The sequence below is a fragment of the Pelecanus crispus genome, chromosome 27, assembly GCF_030463565.1.
Source record: "Pelecanus crispus isolate bPelCri1 chromosome 27, bPelCri1.pri, whole genome shotgun sequence".
Classification (NCBI taxonomy): Eukaryota; Metazoa; Chordata; class Aves; order Pelecaniformes; family Pelecanidae; genus Pelecanus; species Pelecanus crispus.
In genome coordinates this window covers 1,276,342-1,297,859 of record NC_134669.1, presented here as the reverse complement: position 1 = coordinate 1,297,859, position 21,518 = coordinate 1,276,342, and the positions used below count along the sequence as shown (strand labels likewise).

Sequence of the window (21,518 nt, the reverse complement as noted above, 5' to 3'; positions counted from 1 at the left end):
TGGCTTCACACGGAGGGGAGCGGTGGCGGGGCCGGGCCCCCTGGCCAAGCCCCCCCCGGGCCAAGCCCCCCCAGCCGAGCCGGCCCCGCGGGGCCTGGGGCGCGGTGAGGCCGGTGCGGTGCGGCCCTGCGCAGGGCAGGGCTGTGCGGTGCAAGCAGCCGCCAGCCGGCGGCTACTGGGAGTTGTAGAGGCCGTCGAGGCCGTCCTCGCCCAGCAGCTCGGGGCCGCCGCAGTATTTGGGGTCGTAGACCTGCCGCGGCAGCCCGTACACCGTCATGCCCTGCTGCGAGGCGCCCTTGTTGCTGCCCATCTGCAGCCCGATGGTCAGCGTGTCGCAGTGCTCCATGCCCAGCGCCGGCTCGAAAATCTGACGCTTCGTCCCTGGTGCCGTCATCCCCGCCTGGGCAGGGACAGCGCTGGGGGCGGCGGCCTCGGTCCCCTCCGTGGGGACTGGGGGGGGGGATCCCCTGGCCTCCCCAGGGGTCCCTCAGTGTCCCCAGGGGTCTAGGGGGGGGGTCCCTCAGCCTCCCCAAGGGCCTGGGGGGGGTCCCCTGGTCTCTCCAGGGGGTCCTTCAGACTTCCCAGGGGTCCCTCAGCCTCCCCCAGGGTCTGGGGTGGGGGGGTCCCTCAGCCTCCCCAAGGGTTTCTCAGCCTCCCCAAGGGTCTGGGGGGGTCTCCCTGTCCTCCCCAGGGGACCAGAGCAGGTCCCTTGTCCTCCCCAGAGGGTCCTTCGTCCTCTGCAGGTGTCCCTCAGCCACCTCAGGGGACATTTTGGGATGTTGGGGGCCCTGGGAATCCCCCCGTCCTCCTCCCCACTGCCCATGGGGCCTCCCTGACCCCCTCCCTCCAGTGCCGCATCCCCACATCCCTTCACCTGGCTGCCCCAGGACACTGGGGTCCCCTGGGGACTGTCCCCATAACCTGGCTGGCCCAACACAGCGGGGTCCCGCAGGGATGGCAGCATCTGTGTGTCCGTCCCCCCGCCCCGATGGCCCCGGGGACAGCGCTCCCCGTGTCCCCACCTGGCTGGCGCCCTTGTTGGTGCCCATCTGGAGGCTGATGGTGGCCTGGTCCAGGGGCTGGTCCGTCCCCAGCTTGGGATCGTAGAGGTGCCGCCGCGTCCCGTACGCCGTCATGCCCTGCTGGCTGGCGAACTTGTTGGTCCCCATCTGGGGATGGGGGGGGGGGGGGTGGTCAGGGGTGGGCACGAGGACAGGGACGGTGTCCCCATGACCCCAAAGACGCTGGGACCGCCCCACGCTGTCCACAGCAAAAGCCCATGTCCCCAGGAGACCCTCCCCTGGGGACGCCCCAGGCACCCCACGTGCCGTGACATCCCGCAGAATCCCCCCCATGGACCCCGACATCCCCCCGTGCCACCCCATGTGTCCCCGTGGCACCTGGAGGCCGATGATGTTCCTGCCCTCGCGGAGCTTCTCGGGGTGGAAGCGCCGCTGCTGCTTCTCCGCGTACTTCACCCCCAAACCCACGTTGTTCCCCTTCGTCTTGGCCTGCGCGAGACCCTGGGGCTCGAGGGGCGCACAGCCCCGCGCCCCACCGGACCCCCCCAGACCCGTGTTTATCCCCAGGAACCGCCCCAAAACTCCCCCAGGTCCTGTTCCTCTTGGGTCCCCTGAGACCCCAAAAACCCCCTGGGGTCCCCTGAGACCCCAAAAACCTCCCAGGGGACCCCCGAGACCCCAGAAACCCCCTGGGGTCCTCTGAGACCCCAAAAACCTCCCAGGGGCCCCCTGAGACCCCAGAAACCCCCTGGGGTCCCCTGAGACCCCCAAAACCTCCCAGGGGCTCCCTGAGACCCCAGAAACCCCCAGGAGCCCCCTGAGACCCCAAAAACCTCCTAGGGGCTCCCTGAGACCGCAAACCCCCCCCGGGGGCCCCCTGAGACCCCAAAAACCACCCAGGGGCTCCCTGAGACTGCAACCCCCCGCCGGGGGCCCCTGTTTTGGCCCCGTTTGGCCCCGTCACCCAGCAGGAGAGGGCAACAGGGGAGGACTGGACCCTGCCGGGGACGCAGGGAGCCCGCAGCCCCCCCAGCCCCCCCAGCCCAAGGACCCCTGGCCGCGTCCCGCCGCAGCGGTGTCACCTGGCTGGCGAGGGCGATGAGGGTGGACTGGACCTGCGTGTGGTTGGTGTTCTCGAAGAGGTCGTTGGCTTCGAAGATGTCGTGGGGTTTCACCCCGTAGCGTGTGATGGCCCGCAGGAAATTCCCAATGTTCTCCAGCTGCGCACAGACCAGCTCGGAGCCCGCGTCCCCCGGGACCCCGGCCCCCTGCAGCCCCCCCCAACGCCCCCGTGGGCCCCCCCCAAACCCCAACCTGCTGCGTTTGGGACCCCCCTCACCTTGTGCCAGTTCTGGATGGGTTCGTTCACCTTCTGCACGGAGCCGGGCTGCAGCTTGTTGATGAGCCTGGGAGGGAGGGGGCCGGGGTCAGAGCCAGGGTCAGCCCTCGCTGGTCAGGGCAGGTGAGGTCATTGGGGGGGGCGAGGGATGGGGTCAAGATTGGGCTGAATTCCCGGAGACCCCAGACTTGAGCCGGGCTCAGGGATGGGCCACGCTCCCAAGGGACAGCCCCGTCCCCAAGGGGCTGGGGTCAGGGTTGCAGTCAGAGGTCAGGGGTCGTACTCGCAGAGGATGACGCCGTCCTTGAGGCCATCCATGAAGCTGTCGCCGATGCGGCGGCCGGTGGTCGCCTCAATCCAGGCGCGCAGCTCCCGCTCCCGCTGCGGGTCGTACTTCTGCGCCAGCTGGGGACGGGGGACACGGGGACAGTGTCAGGGGGACACGGGGGACACTGTCGGGGGACATGGGGACACCATTGGGGGGATGTGGGGACACTGTCGGGGGACAGGCAGGGCATGGGGGACATGGGGGACACTGTTGGGGGACACGGGGGACACAGGGACAGTGTCAGGGGGACACGGGGGACATGGGGGACACCATCAGGGGGATGTGGGGACGCTGTCGGGGGACAGGGGGGACACAGGGACGGTGTCGGGGGGCATGGGGGACATGGGGGACACCATCGGGGGGATGTGGGGACGCTGTCGGGGGACAGGGGGGACACAGGGATGGTGTCAGGTGGATATGGGGGACATGGGGGACACTGTCGGGGGATGTGGGGACACTGTTGGGGGACAGGGGGGACATGGGGAACATGGGGGACACCGTCGGGGGGATGTGGGGACACTGTCGGGGGATGGGGGGGCATGGGGTACACCGTCGGGGGACACTGGCGGATGGGGGTGACACAGGAGGGGCTGGGGGGGCTGAGCAGGGGGCAGTAGAAATGCGGGGGGGGGGCACAGGGGGGGTCAGGCCGGGGGGTGACCCCCGAGCGCAGCCCCCCACCATTGCGGGGGGCAGAGCGGCTCCGGATGCCCGGGTCGCCCGGGTCCCCCCGGGGGGGGTGGCCGTGCCCGGGGGGGTGTGGGCATCGCCCCCCGCACAACAGGGAGGCCCCAGGCGCCCGGACCCCCCCACCTGCCCCGCCCCGGCCCCCCCGGCCCCCCCGGGCGTCCGGGCCCGCCGAACCTTTGCCCATATATAGCCCCGGCCGCGGCCGCCCGCCCGCCGCGCTCCGCCGCCTTATAAGGGCCCCGCGGCGGGGCCGGGGGCGGCGGGGCCCCCCCCCGGGGCCCCCCGGGGTTAACCCTTCCCGTGCCGCTCCCCGCGGCGGGAGGGACCGGGGGGGCTGCCCCGCCCCCCCCGCGGGGCGTCTGCGGGGGGAAACTGAGGCACGGCCGGGGGGGACCCCGGCGTCCCGGTGCCCGTCCCCCCCGCCCCGCCGGGGCAGCACCAGGGACAGCGCCAGCTCCCGCCCCCCCCGCCCCAACCCCGCCCGCTCCGGTCCGGCCGGGCCCTGCCGCCGCCCCCCGCCCGCCTGGGCTCGGTGCTGCTCGGTCCGGCTCGGTTCGGTTCGGTTCGGTTCGGTTCCGCCCACCTTATTCTTCACCTCGGCCGACAGCCCGTAGGCCGGCCCGCGGTTGAAGTTCGCGTTGGACATGGGCTCGGTGCCGGGGGTCGCGGGGGGCTCGGTTCGGCTCGGTTCGGCCTCGTTCGGCTGGGTTCGGCGGGACTCGGCTCGGTTCGGTCAGGTTCGGCTGAGCTCGGCTGGGCTCGGCTCGGTTCGGCCGGGTTCGGCTCGGTTCGGCGGGGTTCGGTCAGGTTCGGCTGGACTCGGCTGGACTCGGCTCCTCCCGGGTCGCTCGTCCCGGTCCCGACCCGGCGCCGCCGCCACTTTTAAAAGTCGGCGGAGGGCGCGGAGCCCCCCCCCGGTCCGGGGCCGCCGCCAGCCAATGGGCGACCCCCGCCGCGCTGACATCACCGCGGGGCGGGTGGTGGCGTCATTTTTTCCACATTTCGCGGGGGGATCCCGGGGGGGGGGCGGGGGAGCCCCGGGCTGCCCCCCCCCCTCCCCTGAGCCCCCCTCCCTCTTTCATCCCTCCCCCCTCCCTCCATCTCCCGCCCTTCCCCCGAACCCCGTCCGTCTGTCCGTCCCTCCTGTCCCTCCATCCATCCCTCCTGTCCCTCTGTCCCTGCTCCTGTTCCTCTGTCCCTGCTCCTGTCCCTCTGTCTGTCCCTCCTGTCCCTCTGTCCATCCCTCCTGTCCCTCCGTCCATCCCTGCTGTCCCTCTGTCTGTCCCTCCTGTCCCTCTGTCCCTGCTCCTGTCCCTCCGTCTGTCCCTCCTGTCCCTCCGTCTGTCCCTCCTGTCCCTCCCTCCTGTCCCTCTGTCTGTCCCTCCTGTCCCTCTGTCCGTCCCTCCTGCCCTCTGTCCCCACTCCTGTCCCTCTGTCCATACCTCCGTCTGTCCCTACTCCCATCCCTCTGTCCATCCCTCCCGCCCCTCTGTCCCCACTCCTGTCCCTCTGTCCATACCTCCGTCTGTCCCTACTCCCATCCCTCTGTCCATCCCTCCCGCCCCTCTGTCCCCACTCCTGTCCCTCTGTCCATCCCTCCTGTCCCTCTGTCCCTGCTCCTGTCCCTCCGTCCGTCCCTCCTGTCCCTCTGTCCATCCCTCCCATCCCTCTGTCTGTCCCTCCCGTCCCTCCATCTGTCCCCACTCCTGTCCCCCTGTCCGTCCCTCCCGCCCCTCTGTCCGTCCGTCCTGTCCCCCTGTCCCCGCTCCTGTCCCTCTGTCCCCGCTCCTGTCCCTCTGTCCCCGCTCCTGTCCCTCTGTCCCTGCTCCCATCCCTCTGTCTGTCCCTCCCACCCCCCTGTCCCCGCTCCTGTCCCTCTGTCCGTCCCTCTCCCCGCCCCCCCGCATTCCGGGGTCCCCCCAGTCCCGGGGGGGCGCGGTGGGGGCGGGGCGCTCCGGGCGCCTGGGTCCTCCCGGTGCCGTCACCGGATCGGACTCCGCCGGCCCCCGGTTCGTCACGGGCGGGGAATGCGCCCCCCCCCCCTCAACCCGGACCGCGGCCGGGGGCACCCAGGCGCCCGGGGCCGCCCCCCCCCGCGCGAAGCTGCCGTTTCCATTTATAGCAACCGTTGCACCTCTGACGTCACCGTGCCTCCGCGTGACATCACCGCGAGCCCCAGGTTCTGACATCACCCGGCTGTGCCACCGCTGTCCCCGGTCCTGACATCACCGCGTATCCCCGGCTCTGACATCACCGCGTAACCCCGGCTCCGCGCTCAGCCGTGGGGCCCGCTCTGACGTCACGGGGAACCCCTCCGACCCCCGCCCCCCCGCGCCGCCAATCATCGCCAGCGCCGCGCCCCCCTGGCGAGTAGAGCGCGGGGATTGGCTCTGCCGCGGGCCCCGCCTCCTGACCCGGAAGCGCTGGCCGCCGGAGGTCAGCGGCACATGGCGGCGCCCGGCGGCGCGACCTGGCGGGGGCGGCCGGGGACGGGACCCCTGTGTCCAGCCGGTGACCTCTGACCTCTCACCCGCCCGCCCCCGCCCCGCGGAGCCATGAGGCTGCGGTGGGCCCGGGGGCTCTGGAGGGGGTGGGCAGCCCCGCAGGTGCGCGGGGCTCGGGGAGGGGACGGGGGGGGACACGGGGAGTGGGGGGGCAGGGGGACACGGGGGGGGCAGGGCAGGGGAACGGGCAAGGGGAACACGGGGGGACACGGGGGGGCAGGGGAAGGGGACGGGGCAGGGGGACACGGGGGGACACGGGGAGTGGGGGGGCAGGGGAAGGGGACGGGGGGATACAGGGCAGGGGAACGGGCAGGGGGGACACGGGGAGTGGGGGGGAAGGGGTGGGGGGACACGGGGGGACACGGGGGGACACAGGGCAGGGGAACGGGCAAGGGGGACACGGGGACACGGGGGGGGACAGGGCAGGAGAAGGGGACGGGGCAGGGGGGACACGGGGGGACACAGAGGGACACGGGGAGTGAGGAGGCAGGGGAACGGGCAGGGGGGACACAGGGGGACATGGGGGGGGCGGGGAAGGGGACGGGGGGACACGGGGGGACACGGGGAGTGGGGGGGGAAGGGGACGGGGCAGGGGGGACACGAGGGGGGGACAGAGCAGGTATCGGGGGGAACAGGTGACACCTCGGCCGGGTGGCAGCACGGGGACCCCAGACCACCCCGGCCCCCCCAGCCTCACCCCATTTCTCCCTCCCAGGTCACTCGGAGCCTGTGCCAGTGTGGCAGCCGCCCAGCAGGGGACACCTCAGGGGACGCCTCAGGGGACGCCTCGGGGTCCCTGGCGCGGTGCAGCACCCCCGGCGGGGAGCAGGACGAGGCCCAGGGCCCCGCGGCCTTCGCGGCGGCGCTGGCAGCGCTGGAGCGGGCGCCCGGGCGGCGCGTGGGGAGGCTGGAGCTGGTGGCGGCAGCGCTGGCGGCCATGCCGGCGCTGGGGGTGGCGCGGGAGCGGGAGGCCTACCACCGCCTGCTGCGCCTGCTGCCCCGCGGGCCCTGGGTGCCCCGCGGGCCCCTCCAGCGCCTGCTGGCCCCCTTCCCGCAGCAGCAGGAGTGCGGCGTCCAGATTCTGGAGCAGATGGAGCGATACGGTGGGTGCTGGCGGCGGTGGGGATGAGGGCGCCCTGTTCCTTGGGGTGGGGGACCCAGACGCACGGCTCCCTGCGCCCACCTGGACGCCTGGGTCCCCGTGCAGGCGTGATGCCGGATGCGGAGACGCGGTTCCTGCTCCTGGGGATCTTCGGGCCCCGCAGTCGCCCCGTGCGTAAGTGCCAGCGGCTGCTGTACTGGCTACCGCGGCTGCGCCACGTGGACCCCCACCCGCTCCCCGCCCGCCTGCCTCCTCCCGGCCTGGCCGCTGCCCGCCTGGGCCTGCGCCGCATCGCCAACGACCCCGACGCCCGCGTCACCGTCTACCAGGTGGGACATGGGGACGCGCTGGCAGGGCGCCGGGGAGCGGCGGCGTTATCGGGGGGGACGGGGAACCCGCCTCGCCGTCAGCTGGGTGGGACACGGGGACGCGGAGCTGGGGTGGGAGTCGTGAGGTTGGGGATGCTGAGGGGGACCCTCCGTCACCGCGGCTGGCTGGGCCACTTTTGGGGACACGGTGCCCCGGTGAGGCCCCGATGTCCCCGGGTCTGTAAGGGACAGCCTGGTGATGACCGTCTCCCTCCCACAGCGGCCTGTGCCGGACGAGGGGGATGACGAGGGCTCCGTCCAGCCGTACATCGTCGGTGAGCACCGGGGGACGCAGGGGGACCTGGGTGTCAGGGGTGGCATGTGGGGGTCTCGCAGGGGACAGGTGTTCGGGGAGGGGACCCCGGTATTTGGGGGAGCACCGGCACGCGGAGGGACCCAGTGTATGGGGCTGGGGACCCTGGCATGCGCGAGGGACCCGCGCATTTGGGGGAGCCTAGTGTAGAGGGAGCCCTGCGGTATTGGGTCCCCAGTGTTGGGGTCCCTTCTTGGGGGGAGTCCCCAGTGCCGGCGTGGGGTCCTCAGCTCCCCCCCCGCTGCCTCTGCAGGTGCCCAGAGCCCGGAGCAGCAGGAGCTGCTGGCTCGGCACGGCCCGGCACGGCCCGTCTTCGTGGAGGGGCCGTTCCCCCTCTGGCTTCGCAGCACCCGCCTGTCCTACTACGTGCTGCGGGGGGACCCCCTGCCCCCCCACCTGCAGGTGAGTGCGATGGGGCCCAGCGCTCGGGAAGGGGTGGGACAAAAGCTCCTGTTCCTTGGGACAAGATGGAGGGGGAGGGGACCCCCACGGCCCTGGAGGGGGTATGATGGGCTACCTATGGCCACAGAGGGGTTCCCCTGTCCCAGGACAGGAGGGGAAGGGATCCCCGTGGCCCAGGATGGGTGGGAGGGGGCTCTCGTGGCCCAGGATGGGGCAGGGTGGGAGCCCCAGAGCCTCAGCAGGGTCCCCCTGGCCCAGGACAGGAGGGGACGGGACCCCCGTGGTGAAGGACGGGTGGGAGGGGGCTCTCATGGCCCAGGATGGGGCAAGATGGGAGCCCCAGGGCCTCAGCGGGGTCCCCGTGGCCCAGGACGGATGGGAGGGGGCTCTCGTGGCTCAGGACGGGGCAAGGTGGGAGCCCCAGGTCCTCAGCGGGGTCCCCCTGGCCCAGGACAGGAGGGGACGGGACCCCTGTGGTGCAGGATGGGTGGGAGGGGGCTCTCATAGCCCAGGACAGGACGGGAAGGGACCCCCACGGCCCAGGACGGGTGGGAGGGGAAGCTCATGGCTCAGGATGGGGCAAGATGGGAGCCCCAGGGCCCCAGCGGGGTCCCCCTGGCCCAGGACAGGAGGGGACGGGACCCCCACGGCCCAGGACGGGTGGGAGGGGGCTCTCGTGACCCCTGTGGCCCAGGGTGGGAGGTGAGGGAGGGGATCCCTGGCCCAGGACAGGTAGAAGGGACCCCCCTGCCCGCACCAGGAGGACCCCCCGGACCCCGAGCGCAGCCTGTACTACCCCCTGCACCTTGACCTGGACCTGGAGCGCGGCCCCTGGGACGACGACGACTTTGATGTGGATGAAGGTAAGGCGGGGGGGAGAGGGGCAGGGGCGAGGGGGACCCCGGTGCCGTCCCTGTCCCCCTGACCTGACACCCGCAGTGGAGGAGGGCCCCGTCTTCGCACTGTGCATGGCCGGGGCGGGCGACCGACACACGCTGGGCAAGTGGATCGCGGGGCTGCAGGAGTCAAACCCTATCCTGGGGCGCACCCCCGTCGTCTTTCGCTTAGGGGATGGGGACCCCCCGGCTGGCACCCCCGGGGGTCCCTCTGCGCTCCCCCCGGGCACGGTGCCTGCGCCCCCCGCCGCGCTGGAGCCCCCCGACCCGCCACGGAGCAGCACCGGGGGTGATAGCACCGGCTCCGGGAGCGGTGGGGGGCCGGGGGCTCCCCCCGCAGCCCCGAGGGAATAAAGGACGTGTCGCCATCGGAGAGGGGCGTCTTTTCTGGGGGGCTCCGGGGGGGCGGGGGGGGGGAACGGAGCTGCACGGGGAGCGGGGCGGGGGGAAGCGGGGCGGGGGGGGGGCACCGCGCATGCGCGCTGGCCACCCAGACGCCGTGCGGGTAGCCTGTCGTTTGCGCATGCGCGCATGCGCGCTACGCCGGTCGGCAGTGCCCGGCCGCGCCGTCTCTCGCGCGCATGCGCCTTGCGCCGCGCCGCGCCTTCCTTCGCGAAAAACGGTGCGAGCGCGGCCGGAAGCGGAAGCGGTGGTGGCGTCATCGGCGGCGCGCCGCGGCGCGGGGCGGCGGGCCCGGCATGAACGCGGCCGAGCGGGGCCCGGGAGCGGCGGGCGGCGGCGGCGGCCCCCCCGCGGCGGAGCCGGGTGGCGGCGGAGGGCGGAAAGCGCGGGGGCGACCGCGGTTAACGGAGTCGGACCGGGCGCGGCGGCGGCTGGAGTCGCGGAAGAAGTACGACGTGCGGCGGGTGTACCTGGGCGAGGCGCACGGGCCCTGGGTCGACCTGCGCCGCCGCAGCGGCTGGAGCGATGCCAAGCTGGCGGCCTACCTGCTGGGGCTGGAGCGGGGACAGCGAGCCGGGCGGCGCGGGTGAGCGGGGCTGAGGGGACCGGGGCGGGCGGGGGTCGGGTGCCCCTTCCCGTCCGGCAGCTCTCGGGGGGGCGGCTCCCCGCCCCCCGCGGGCAGGGCCGCCCCTGTTTGCCCCCAGGCCACCCCTGCCTCTCTCTGCAGGAAGCTGTGGGAGCAGCTCCCCAAGAAACCCAAGCGGAAAAAAAGTGAGTGGGGGGGGTGGGGGGTGCTGGGGCTGGGGGGAGCTGGGGTGCTGTAGGGGGTTGGGCAGGGGCTGGGAGGTCCTAGGGGGGCTGGGGGGTGCTGGGGTGCCGCAGGGGGCTGGGCAAGGGCTGAGGGGTGCTGGGGGTGCTGCAGAGGGGCGGACAGGGGCTGGGGGGTCCGAGGAGTGCTGGGGCTGATGGGTGCTGGGGGTGCTGCATGGGGTTGGGCAGGGGTTGGGGTGTCTGGAGGTGCTGCAGAGTTGGGCAGGGGGGTGCTGGGGGTGCTGCAGGGGGGTGGGCAGGGGCTGAGGGGTCATAGGGGTGTTGGGGCTGGAGGGTGCTGGGGTGCCACAGGGGTTGGGCAGGGTCTGGGGGGTGCTGGGGTGCTGCAGGGGGGTGGGCAAGGGCTGAGGGGTGCTGGGGGTGCTGCAGAGGGGCGGACAGGGGCTGGGGGGTCCGAGGAGTGCTGGGGCTGATGGGTGCTGGGGGTGCTGCATGGGGTTGGGCAGGGGTTGGGGTGTCTGGAGGTGCTGCAGAGTTGGGCAGGGGGGTGCTGGGGGTGCTGCAGGGGGGTGGGCAGGGGCTGAGGGGTCATAGGGGTGTTGGGGCTGGAGGGTGCTGGGGTGCCACAGGGGTTGGGCAGGGTCTGGGGGGTGCTGGGGTGCTGCAGGGGGGTGGGCAGGTGCTGGGGGGTGCTGGGGCTGGGGGCTGTTGCGGGTGCTGCAGGGGGGTGTGCAGGGGTTGGGGCGTCTGGAGGTGCTGCAGAGTTGGGCAGGGGGGTGCTGGGGGCCAGGCAGGGTCTGGCGGGTGCTGGGGGCTGGGGGAACATGGGTAGGGCAGGGGCTGGGGCAGCCGGGGGTGCCGCGGGGTTGGGGTGGGGGGTGCCAGGCTGCCAGCAGCCCTCCCCCAGGGCGGCGGCGCAACGTGAACTGCTTGCGGCACGCGGTGATCTGGTACGAGGACCACCGGCAGCGTTGCCCCTACGAGCCGCGCCTGGCCGAGCTGGACCCTTCGGTGGGGCTCTACACCACGGCCGTCTGGCAGTGCGAGCGCGGGCACCGCTACTTCCAGGACCTGCGCTCGCCTTTACGCCCCCTCAGCGACTCCGACGGGGACAGCGACGACGGTGCGTGGTGGGGGCACGGGGCCATGGCCCCCCAGGGTGTGCAGGGGCGGCGGGGGACTCTGAGCTGGGCAGTGGGGACGCAGGGGTGGGGCCCTGGGACAGTTTGGGGCATCTGCCTGCATCTTCTGGGGGCCTGGCCTGCGGGTGGGGGCCCAGGGGGCTCTTTTGGAGCTCAGAGGATTTTTTTGGGGTGGGGGGGCACCCGTTTGTTGCTGGGGGTGGGTTCCTTTGGGTGCTCCCCTTGATCTTCTCTCTCCTGCAGCAGCAGCTCCCAGCAGCTCTTCCTCCTCCTCAGGGAGCTGCAGCTCGGGCTCAGAGGCAACGCCGGGGGCGGCCGTGTCAGCGCCAGGAGGGGTGACAGTGGCCCCCCCGGCGGGTCCGGACCCCCCCGAGGGCGCTGCGGAGGGGCGGGGGGCAGCGCTGGAGGCTGTGGTCTGCGTGCCGCTGCCACTGCCCCTGCGGCTGGGCCCGGGGCGGGGGGCGCTGGCCGAGGGGGGCCCCCCCACCCTGCTGCAGGGGCCCCCCCTCCTCATCCTGGCCAGCCCCGGCTACGATGCGCTGGGGGGGCTGCAGCTGGACGTGGCGGGGGACGAGGTGCCCTGCGCTGTGCTGGAGGGGGGGGACGCCTTCCCCGTGCCCCCCCCGGGCCCCCATCTCCCGAAGACAGGTACGGGGGGCAGGGGGAATTGGCGTGCTGGGACGTCAGGTGCTGGGTGGGGATTGGGGTGCTGGGAGCTCAGGTACCAGTGGGAATTGGGGTGTCGGGGGGGGTTGGGGGGATAAGGGTAAGGGGTCGGGGAGATCGGGGTGTTGGTGGGGTGGGGGTGGATTGGAGTCAGGAATTGGGGGGCCAGGGCGCAGCAGTGCCTCACTCACCACGCTGACAGCAGAGGAGGAGGAGGAGACGCTGGGGCTGAAGCAGGAGGAGGTGCCCCCCCCCACTGCCGAGCTCCCCCCGCAGCCCCCTCTGGAGCCCCCCCAAGAGCCCCCCCCGGCTGAGGACGCCGACAGTGGCGACGTTTCGGCCATCATCTACGAGATCCCCAAAGAGCCTGAGAGGTCGGGGGTTCTCGGGGCTTGGGGGGGGGCACTTGGGTACCTGGGGGTCCACGGGTGCTCGGGTTGGGGGGGGGTGATGGAGTTTGGGGTGTCCTTTGGGGTGTTCCTTGGGGCTCGGGGGAAGCGTGAGGTATTGAGAGGGGGTATTTGTAGGTCACTGCAAGGTTCTATTAAATTGTTGGGGACATGAAAAGGGGGTCAGGACTATGAGGAGGGGTCTGGGGGGTTATGAGGGGTTCAGGGAGTGGGGGGGCTGCAGGGGCTGTGCTTTTTTTTACGGTTGGGGGAGATCTTAGGGTTGCAGAGGGGTCCTTGGGGACAAGAGGAGGGGCTCTGGGGTTTTTGGGGGGGTAGTGAGCTAGGACAGTGTTTGGGTGCTGTGGGGGTCTTTTTCTGGGGTACTCGGAGGGCGGAGGGACCGTTCAGGGCTCGCAAAGGGGCTTAGGAGTCCTCGAGCGCATCAAGGGGCGTTGGATGAGCCCCCCGCGTGCCTGAGCCCCCGCCATGCTGCGGCCCCTGTTGGGGGGGGCTCACCCCGGGCTGCGCCGTCGCCCCTCCCTGCGCAGGCGGCGGCGGAGGCGGCGGGGCCGTGCCCCCCACCCTGACGCCGAGGGGCTCCCGGAGCCCATCGCCTGTCCCTACACGGGCTGTGGGCAGGTCTACGTCGCTCTCAGCAGCTTCCAGGTGCGGCCCCCCCCCACTTCCCCCTGTGCCCTCTGGGGACCCCCGGGGACCCCCTCACCTCTCTGTCCGCCCCCCCAGAACCACGTCAACTTGGTGCACCGCAAGGGCCGGACCCAGCAGTGCCCCCAGCCCGGCTGCGGGAAGAGGTTTTATTTGGCTAATCACCTGCGCCGGCACATGGTCATCCACTCCGGTGAGCCCCCCGCCGTCGAGCCCCCCACCGTCCCTCCCGCGTCCCCCTGACGTCCCCCCGACGTCCCTCCCGCGTTCCCCTCCCCAGGCGTGCGGGAATTCACTTGCGAGACCTGCGGCAAATCCTTCAAGCGCAAAAATCACCTGGAAGTGCACCGGCGGACGCACACCGGGGAGACCCCGCTGCAGTGAGTGCCGAGGGGGCACCAGGGAGACCCCCGCTTGCGGTCAGCGATACCCAAGGGGCGCGGCTGCGTTGGGTGACGCAGGGAGGGGACCCCGCTCCTGCTGACCGCCCCCCATTTTGCCCCTCGCCCCCCCCAGGTGCGAGGTCTGTGGGTACCGCTGCCGCCAGCGCGCCTCCCTGACGTGGCACATGAGGCGCCATGGGGGGCCGGGGCTGCACCCCTTCCCCTGCGAGCGCTGCGGCCGCCGCTTCGACCGCCCCGAGGGCCTCAAGTTCCACGCACTCAAGAGCCACCCTGAGCCCCGCGGCACCTAAGGGCCCCCCCGCAGTTGCCGCCTGGCTCGCCCGCGCTTCCCCAGGGCCGCCTCGTGGCACGTGGAGGTGGGGGCTCCCCCCCGGGGGGCCTGATGCCCCCTCCCAAGGGGCACCCTGAGCTCTGTGGAGCCCTGCATCCCCCCGGGGACCCCCCCCACCCAGCACCGGAGGAGCCTGATGCCCCCAGGAGCCCCCCTTGCCCTGGGCCCCCTCTCCCCCTTTATTTATTTCCTGAGTCTCACTTGTCACCCCCCACCTTCCCCCCCAGGGCACCGGGGTCTCGGGGGGGGGGGGGCGGCACGGGGGGTAGTGGGGACCCTGGTTTTGTGTTGGGTGGGGCCCCCGCCCCCCCCCGGGGCCCCCCAAGTTCCATTAAAGTGATGGCTTTTCCTTGCTGCCTCTCGCTCTCTGCCTGGGACCCCCAGGGTGGCGCGGGAGGGGGACCCGGGGGGGACAGTGGGGGAGCGGGGGGTTCCGGGACCTGGCGGGGGGGACACACGGGGCTCGGGGCGTCGCGGCCCCCGCGGGACGGCGTCCGTGTGTACCCCCGCCCCGCTGCTGTCCCCGGTGCTGAACCGGCGGCGGCTCCGCCCCGCCCGGGTCTCCCCGGCCCCGACGGGGCCTTCATCGTGCTGGGCTCCCTCATCGTCCCCCCCGGCCTTCCTCCTCCTCCCTCATCGTCCCCCCCGGCCTTCCTCCTTTCATCACCCGCCCCCCCGGCCTTCATCATCCCCCTGGGCTTCCTCCTTCTCCATCACCCCTCCAGCCTTCCTCCTCCATCACTCTCCCGACCTTCCTCCTCATCCTCCTCCATCACCCTGTTCTCCTCGTACCCCCCCCACCCTCCCCTTCCTCCTTCATCACCCCCCCCGCTTCTCCTTCATCACCCTCGCCGCCGCCTCTTCCTCCTCCTCCTCCTCCTCCTCCTTCCTCCCGCCTCCCCCCTCATCCTCCTCCCCGGGTCACGTGGGCGGGGCCGGGGGGGGCTATAGGCGGTGTCTATAAGGGGTCTGGGGGGGGGTCGGGGGGCTCCGCCTGCTCGGCAGCCAATGGGCTTTGCTGGGGGGGGAGGGGGGTTGGTCCATTTTGGGGTATCGGGGGGGGGAGGGGCGGACGGAGCCATCGCGGGGGGGGGGTGGGGGGGGCCGGGCCGCGCCCACCGCGGCGGTTTTGGGGGGGCCCCGCCCCGCGGCCGCCCAAGGACGTTTAAAGGACCGACGGGGGCTGCCGCTCGCAGCGCCACGGCTGAGACCCCCGCACCCCCCCGGGCCCCCCCCCCCCCCGCCTCGGGGCCCCCCGCAGCCCCCCGAGGCCGCTGGGCCGTGCGGGGGCCCCTCCCGAGCACCCCCCGCCGCCCCCCGACCATGGTGACGGTAGGAACGGCGGGGGGGGGGGCCGCAGGGCTTGGGGGGGTGGCGGGGGGATGCGACCGGCACCCCCAGCACCCTGCATGTCCCCAAAGCTCCCCCCGTGTCCCCCCACCCCCGTGTCCCCCCCCCGTGTCACCCCACCCCTGTCCCCCCCCATACCCCCCCCAGCCCCCCAACATCCCCCCGTCCCCGTCCCCATCGTCTCTGCGTGTCCCCCCCCACCATGCGCTGTCCCTGCGAGCGTGTGACACGCGTGGGCAGGGACGGGAGCGCCGCGAGAGCTGCAGGCACATGCGTGTGCGTGGTGTGTGGGGAGCACACGTATGCGCGGGTGATGCGGGGCGCGGTGGCCCCTGTGGTGTCTGCTGGGACACGGGTGGGACCCGTGTGCTCGCGTGGGACACGTGCGTGCAAGGGCGGGGTGTGGACCCAGCCGGCACCTGTCCCCTGCCATCCTCCAGCGCTCGGCACCGCCACACGCGTGTGCGCAGTGTAGGGCGGCCTGCGCACCGGTGCACACGCGTGTGCCTCCTTTAGCCTGTGGGCGCAGGGACGTGTGCGTGCGTGGAGATGTGTGCACACACGCGCAGCCCCGGCCCCGTGCAGAGCGGGTGTGCGTGGCAGAGGCGTGTGTCATGGTGCTGGGTGTGTGTCCGTGTGTCCGTTGTCCATATGCATGTCTGTGTGTCGGTGTCCATGTGCATGTCTATGTCTGTGTGTCTGTGTCAGTGTCTGTGTGTCTGGGGTACTCTGAGGGTGGAGGGGCCATGTCTGTGTGTCGGTGTCCATGTGTCTGTCTGCGTGTGTCGGTGTCCATGTGTGTGTTGGTGTCCGTGTGTGTCGGTGTCCGTGTGTCAGTGTCCGTGTGTGTGTCGGTGTCCGTGTGTCGGTGTTCATGTGTGTGTTGGTGTCCGTGTGTGTCGGTGTCCGTGTGCGTGTCGGTGTCCGTGTGTCGGTGTTCATGTGTGTGTCGGTGTCCGTGTGTGTCGGTGTCCATGTGTGTCAGTGTCTGTGTGTTGGTGTCTATGTGTGTCGGTGTCCATGTGTGTCGGTGTCTGTGTGTGTGTCCGTGTGTCGGTGTCCGTGTGTGTCAGTGTCCGTGTGTCAGTGTCCATGTGTGTCCGTGTCTGTGTCTCCCGTAAATCCCATTTTCCCAATCCGATTTGCTCATTTTCGGCTTTTCTGCTTTCACTTTCCCCACCGGGCCAATTCCGGGGCTGTCGCTGCCCCGCGGGCGGACAGACGGACAGACACCCTCTCCCTCGTGCCGCCCCCCAGCCCTTAAAGGCACAGTGCCCCCCGCAGGCCCCGGGGCCCGGCCCCTCGCCCCCCCGGCCGGGCTCGGCTCCCGGCGGGTCCCGGTCCCGCGGCCGTGGCTGGCGGCCCCGGGTGTCCCGTCCCCGGTGACAAAGGCCCATTGTCCCCCGCTGTTGTGCGGGGGGGGGCGGGGGCTCCGCTGCACAATGGGGGATTATCCCCGGGGGGGAGGGGCACGCCCGACGCCTGGGTCCCCTCCTGGCACCCTGTGAGGACCCGGGCCCCGAAAAGCCCGCTGCCCCCGCGTCCCCACCCGTGTTGTCCCCGTTCCCGGCGTCGCCCCTGCTGCCGCGGCCCGCTGTCCCCATCCCCGTGGCCCCCCGTGGCTCTGTCCCCCGGCCACCTCCGTGATGATGACTCCGTGTCCCCACCGCCCGGGGTTCCCCGTGCCCCCCTCCCCGTCCCTGTGCCGCCCCCGTGACCTCCGTGTCCCTGTCCCTCTGCCGTCCCGTGATGGGGACGCCCTGGTGACGCCCCTCCGTCCCCTCAGCAGATCCTGAGCACGGTGGAGGCCCAGGCTCCCAGCACCCCGGGGCCGTCGGGCTGCGGCCCCGTCCCGGTGGCCGTGGTGGCGGTGCCGGGGCCGGGGGTGGCGGCGGCGGCGCTGCCCAACGGGGCCCCCCCGGGTCCCCCCGCGGCTGACGACAGCAAAACCAACCTGATCGTCAACTACCTGCCCCAGAGCATGAGCCAGGAGGAGCTGCGGAGTCTCTTTGGCAGCCTTGGGGACATCGAGTCCTGCAAGCTCGTCCGTGACAAGGTCACCGGTACGGGACAGGGGCGTCAGGACGCGGGGAGACAGGACGTGGGACACGGGCAGATGGGACACGGGAGATGGGGACACGGGCAGTTGGGACATGGGGACACAGGCAGATGGGACACGGGAGATGGGGACACGGGCAGTTGGGACACGGGGACACGGGCAGTTGGGACACAGGGACACAGGCAGATGGGACATGGGGACATGGGCAGATGGGACACAGGAGATGGGGACATGGGGAGTTGTGACATGGGGACACAGGCAGATGGGACATGGGAGATGGGACACGGGAGATGGGGACATGGGGAGTTGTGACATGGGGACACAGGCAGATGGGACATGGGAGATGGGGACACGGGCAGATGGGACACGGGAGATGGGGACATGGGGAGTTGGGACATGGGGACATGGGCAGATGGGACACGGGAGATGGGGACATGGGCAGTTGGGACACAGGGACACAGGCAGATGGGACGGGGGAGATGGGGACATGGGGAGTTGGGACATGGGGACACAGGCAGATGGGACAGGGGGATGTGGGACGTGAGGAGACTGGACAAGGGGAGACATGGACATGGGGACACATGACATTGGGACATGGGGAGCCAGGACATGGCGGATGGGCCACAGGGACACGGGCAGATGGGACACAGGGAGACGGGACGTGGAACATGGGCGGATAGGACAGGGGGAGACTGGACACGGGAAATGGGGAGATGGGACATGGGGACCCGTGGGGGCTGGGACAGGGATGGGCCTGCGGGTGGGATCATGGGGACAGGGACAACTTCAGGAACCTCTCTGGTGACGTCAGGTCCCACCAGCTCCTCCACAGCATCCCTGGTGCAGGGACACGTGGGGATGGGGACCCGCAGGGACAGAGATGGAGGCGGGATGGCAATGGGTCTGGGGGACAGGGGTGGGGTGGGGACAGGGCCCGGGGGTGGCACGCCTGGGCCTGGTGCTGGGGCCACCCCCGGTGCTGACCCCGCGCCCCAGGGCAGAGCTTGGGCTACGGCTTCGTCAACTACGTTGAGGCGGGTGACGCCGACAAGGCCATCAGCACCCTCAACGGGCTCAAGCTGCAGACCAAGACCATCAAGGTGCCACACGACGGGGTCCGTGGGGGGGGTGGGCACCAGGGCGGGCCTCGGCGGGGGCGGGGGGTGAGGTGGCTGCTGGGGTCCCTCGGAGCAGGCGGATGCTGGGGTCCCTGGGGGGGGGGGGTGGGCACCAGGGGGTCCCTCAGGGGGTGCACACCAGGGAGTCCCTGGGGGTTGGGTGGGCACCAGGGGGTCCCTCGGGGGTTGGGAACCAGGGGGTCCCTGGGGGCGGGGCAGGTGCCTGGGTCCCTGGCGGGGGGAGCCCACGGGTGGGAGGCAGCTCTGGCACCCGGACACCCAGGTCCCCAGGGCTGACCGCCCCCCCCCAGGTGTCCTATGCCCGGCCCAGCTCAGCCTCCATCCGTGACGCCAACCTCTACGTGAGCGGCCTCCCCAAGGCCATGGGGCAGAAGGAGATGGAGCAGCTCTTCTCCCAGTACGGCCGCATCATCACCTCCCGCATCCTCGTCGACCAGGTCACAGGTACGCCCGGACGCCCCAGTCCCCAGGGGAAGGGGCGGGCTGCCAAGACGCCTGGATTCCCGGTAGGGTCGGTGGGGTGGGGGGATGTTTCCTGGATGCCTGGGCCCCGCGGGTGGGCAGCGGGGTCCCTGGCGCAGGGGATCGCTCGGATACCTGGGTCCTGTGGGTGGGTGGGATTCCCTGGACGCCTGGGGCCCGCGGCCGTGCTGCGGAGTCTCAGGGCTCTGTTCCCTCTGGACGCCCTGCGTGCAGGTGTCTCGCGAGGGGTGGGCTTCATCCGCTTCGACAAGCGCGTGGAGGCAGAGGAGGCCGTCCGGGGGCTGCACGGGCAGAAACCGCTGGGCGCCGCCGAGCCCATCACCGTCAAGTTCGCCAACAGCCCGGGCCAGAAGTCAGGGGGGGCCCTGCTCAGCCTCTGCCCCAGTGCCCGCCGCTACGGTGCCCTGCACCACCCCCCCCAGCGCTTTCGGTGAGTCTGATGTGACCGGGGGTCCCGGGAGGTGGGACGTCCCTGGGAGCGGGGGCACCCCCAGGGGACAGGGCCACCACGGGGTGTGGGACCCCCCCGTGGCAGAGAGACCCCTACGCGGGCACACCCCGCTATTCCCCCTAATGTCCTCTTGTCCCCTCCAGGCTTGACAATTTGCTGAATGTGGCCTACGGCGTGAAGAGGTAACGGCCCCTCCCCATCCCCCTGGCCCCCCCAGTCCAGCTCTGCACCCTCAGCCCCACGCATGGGCTGGGGACCCTGGCAGGAGGGAACCCACGTGTCCTGGGCGGGGGGACCCGGCATCCGGGCGCCCTGACCCCAGGCCAGCCCGCTGTCGCTGCTGCCCAGGTTCTCCCCACTGGCCATCGAGGCAGTGCCGGGGCTGGCTGGGGTGGGCCTGGGGGCCCCCGGCGCTGGCTGGTGCATCTTCGTCTACAACCTGGCGCCTGAGGCGGACGAGAGCGTCCTCTGGCAGCTCTTCGGGCCCTTCGGTGCTGTCACCAACGTCAAGGTCATCCGCGACTTCACCACCAACAAGTGCAAGGGCTTCGGCTTTGTCACCATGACCAACTACGAGGAGGCGGCCATGGCCATCGCCAGTCTCAACGGCTACCGCCTGGGCGACCGCGTGCTCCAGGTCTCCTTCAAGACCAGCAAACAGCACAAGGCCTGAGCCCCCCCCGCCGGCCCTCCGGCCCCTGGGACCAGGTCCCCTGGCACTGCCAGGCCACGGGGACCCCCGTGAGCACCAAGGACACCCTAGAGACCATGGAGAACCCCCCTGGACAGCTGGAGACCTTGGGGACCGCCTCCATGGGCACCAAGGACACCATGGGGACACCCCCAGGATACCCTGGAGACTGTGGGGAGCCCCCCCAGGCACCACAGACACTGTGGGGACCTCCCCGCCCTGGACACCATGGAGCACTCCCCTGGACAGCTGGAGACCCCCTCCATGGGCACCAAGGACACCATGGGGACACCCAAAGGACAGCCTGGATACCGTGGACACCCCCACCTCTCCCCTGGGCACCATGGCTGCCCTAAGGACCCCCCCCCCAGGTGCCCCAGAGCTCTTGGACACTGTGGGGGGCATGGAGATGCTGGGGGCATCCCCGAAGATCCTCCTGCCCCACCGCTCTGGAAGGACTGGAGAACCCCCAGGATGCTGAGGACACGCTGGGACCCGCCCCAGGCACCCCAAAAACCCTGCGAATCATGAAGGAGTCTGGATATGGAACGGGCGGGGGGGGAGGGGGGGGGCTGTGTGTCACCTTCAAAGCCCCCACGAAGGCCACGGGCACCCGTAAGACCCTGGGGACACCCCCAGCACCCGGAGATGTTGGGGGGGCCCCCCCCCGGGCACTGCAGAGAACCCTGCCTCTCCCCCAGCACCTGGAAGCCGCGGCGGCCCCCGGCAAGCCCAGGTACCCCCGGGACCCCTGGGGAAGGTGGCACCAACCCCTCCCCCCCCGCCCCAGCTCTGCACCCCCAGATGGGGAGAAGCAGGGTGTCGCCCCCACCCCCTTAGGTGTGCCCCCTCTCTGGGGTGGGGCTGGGCTGCAGAGCCCACGGGGGTCCCCCCTGTGCTGCCCCCGGGGCGGGGGGGAAGCGTGGGAGCCACGCCCCCTGCTCCGCGAGGCCACGCCCCCCGTTGGCGTCTCCCGGGGCTTGTCCCCGCCCCCGCCGCCCAGACCACGCCCCCGGCGCAGCGCCAGCCCGCGGCGGCGCCCTCTGGCGGTGGCCGGACCACCCGGAGCGGCTCCCCGGTGTCCGCGGGTTCGAGCCCCGGCTCCGGCTGCTGCCCCCGGGCAGGGACCCCCCCCCAGCGCCCCCGATTCGGCTCATTTTGTCCCCAGGCTGGTGCCGAGTGGGGGCCGTGCCCCCCTCTCCTCCGGTCCAGGAGTCCGGGGGGGCGGGCGGTGTCTGCTTTCTTTCCTCTTTTTTTTCCATTTGTTTCTTTTTTTTTTTGGAGGGGGAAATTTTTTTTTTTTGGAGAAAGAACAAACAATAACGAATAATGACAATAATGGTAGCGCTAACGGTAGTGAGGAGAGAGACCGACACAGTGAGCGGTGACTCCTCTGGAGCGACAGACACAAACCCATCTATTTTTGTAAGAGAAAAAAAAAAAAAAAAACCACAAAAACCCTAAAAAAAAAAAAAAAATTCCTTAAGTCCCCCAAACCAGCCCCTCTGGAGGGAAGTTGCAGGGTTTATGTGCCCCCCCGGTTGCTCGGAGGCAGGACCAGAGGTCATGCTCCCCAGGCACGGTCACAGCACATTATTTTTGGGGGG

General features: G+C 71.4%; 4 protein-coding genes across 5 annotated transcripts; 3 read left to right on the top strand and 1 right to left on the bottom strand.

Annotated features, from left to right (window-relative positions):
- Window positions 1–172: 172 nt before the first annotated feature.
- Window positions 173–4,025, bottom strand: CNN1 (calponin 1). Its single transcript, XM_075725193.1, has 7 exons — window positions 3,963–4,025; window positions 2,645–2,766; window positions 2,362–2,428; window positions 2,105–2,242; window positions 1,401–1,511; window positions 1,023–1,169; window positions 173–400 (listed from the first exon to the last, which is right to left on the bottom strand). Exons 1-7 carry the CDS (start codon window positions 4,023–4,025, stop codon window positions 173–175), a joined length of 876 nt encoding a protein of 291 aa, XP_075581308.1.
- A 1,909-nt stretch (window positions 4,026–5,934) lies between these two features.
- ECSIT (ECSIT signaling integrator) lies at window positions 5,935–9,318 on the top strand. The gene is made up of 7 exons (XM_075725117.1): window positions 5,935–5,985; window positions 6,599–6,986; window positions 7,091–7,314; window positions 7,574–7,628; window positions 7,845–8,068; window positions 8,829–8,931; window positions 9,008–9,318. The coding sequence occupies exons 1-7, from the start codon at window positions 5,935–5,937 to the stop codon at window positions 9,316–9,318; spliced, it is 1,356 nt and encodes a 451-aa protein (XP_075581232.1).
- Window positions 9,319–9,662: 344 nt separating this feature from the next.
- On the top strand, window positions 9,663–13,697 carry ZNF653 (zinc finger protein 653). Its single transcript, XM_075725116.1, has 9 exons — window positions 9,663–9,952; window positions 10,094–10,137; window positions 11,045–11,264; window positions 11,536–11,927; window positions 12,148–12,319; window positions 12,886–13,003; window positions 13,082–13,196; window positions 13,284–13,383; window positions 13,520–13,697. Exons 1-9 carry the CDS (start codon window positions 9,663–9,665, stop codon window positions 13,695–13,697), a joined length of 1,629 nt encoding a protein of 542 aa, XP_075581231.1.
- Window positions 13,698–15,061: 1,364 nt separating this feature from the next.
- Window positions 15,062–19,893, top strand: ELAVL3 (ELAV like RNA binding protein 3). 2 transcript variants are annotated; one of them, XM_075725164.1, is made up of 7 exons: window positions 15,062–15,070; window positions 16,878–17,151; window positions 18,144–18,247; window positions 18,577–18,730; window positions 18,983–19,199; window positions 19,364–19,402; window positions 19,569–19,893. In XM_075725164.1, the coding sequence occupies exons 1-7, from the start codon at window positions 15,062–15,064 to the stop codon at window positions 19,891–19,893; spliced, it is 1,122 nt and encodes a 373-aa protein (XP_075581279.1). The 2 variants fall into 2 exon arrangements, with proteins under 2 accessions (XP_075581279.1, XP_075581278.1); XM_075725163.1 differs by having other exon boundaries at window positions 19,548–19,893.
- The last annotated feature ends 1,625 nt before the right edge of the window (window positions 19,894–21,518 follow it).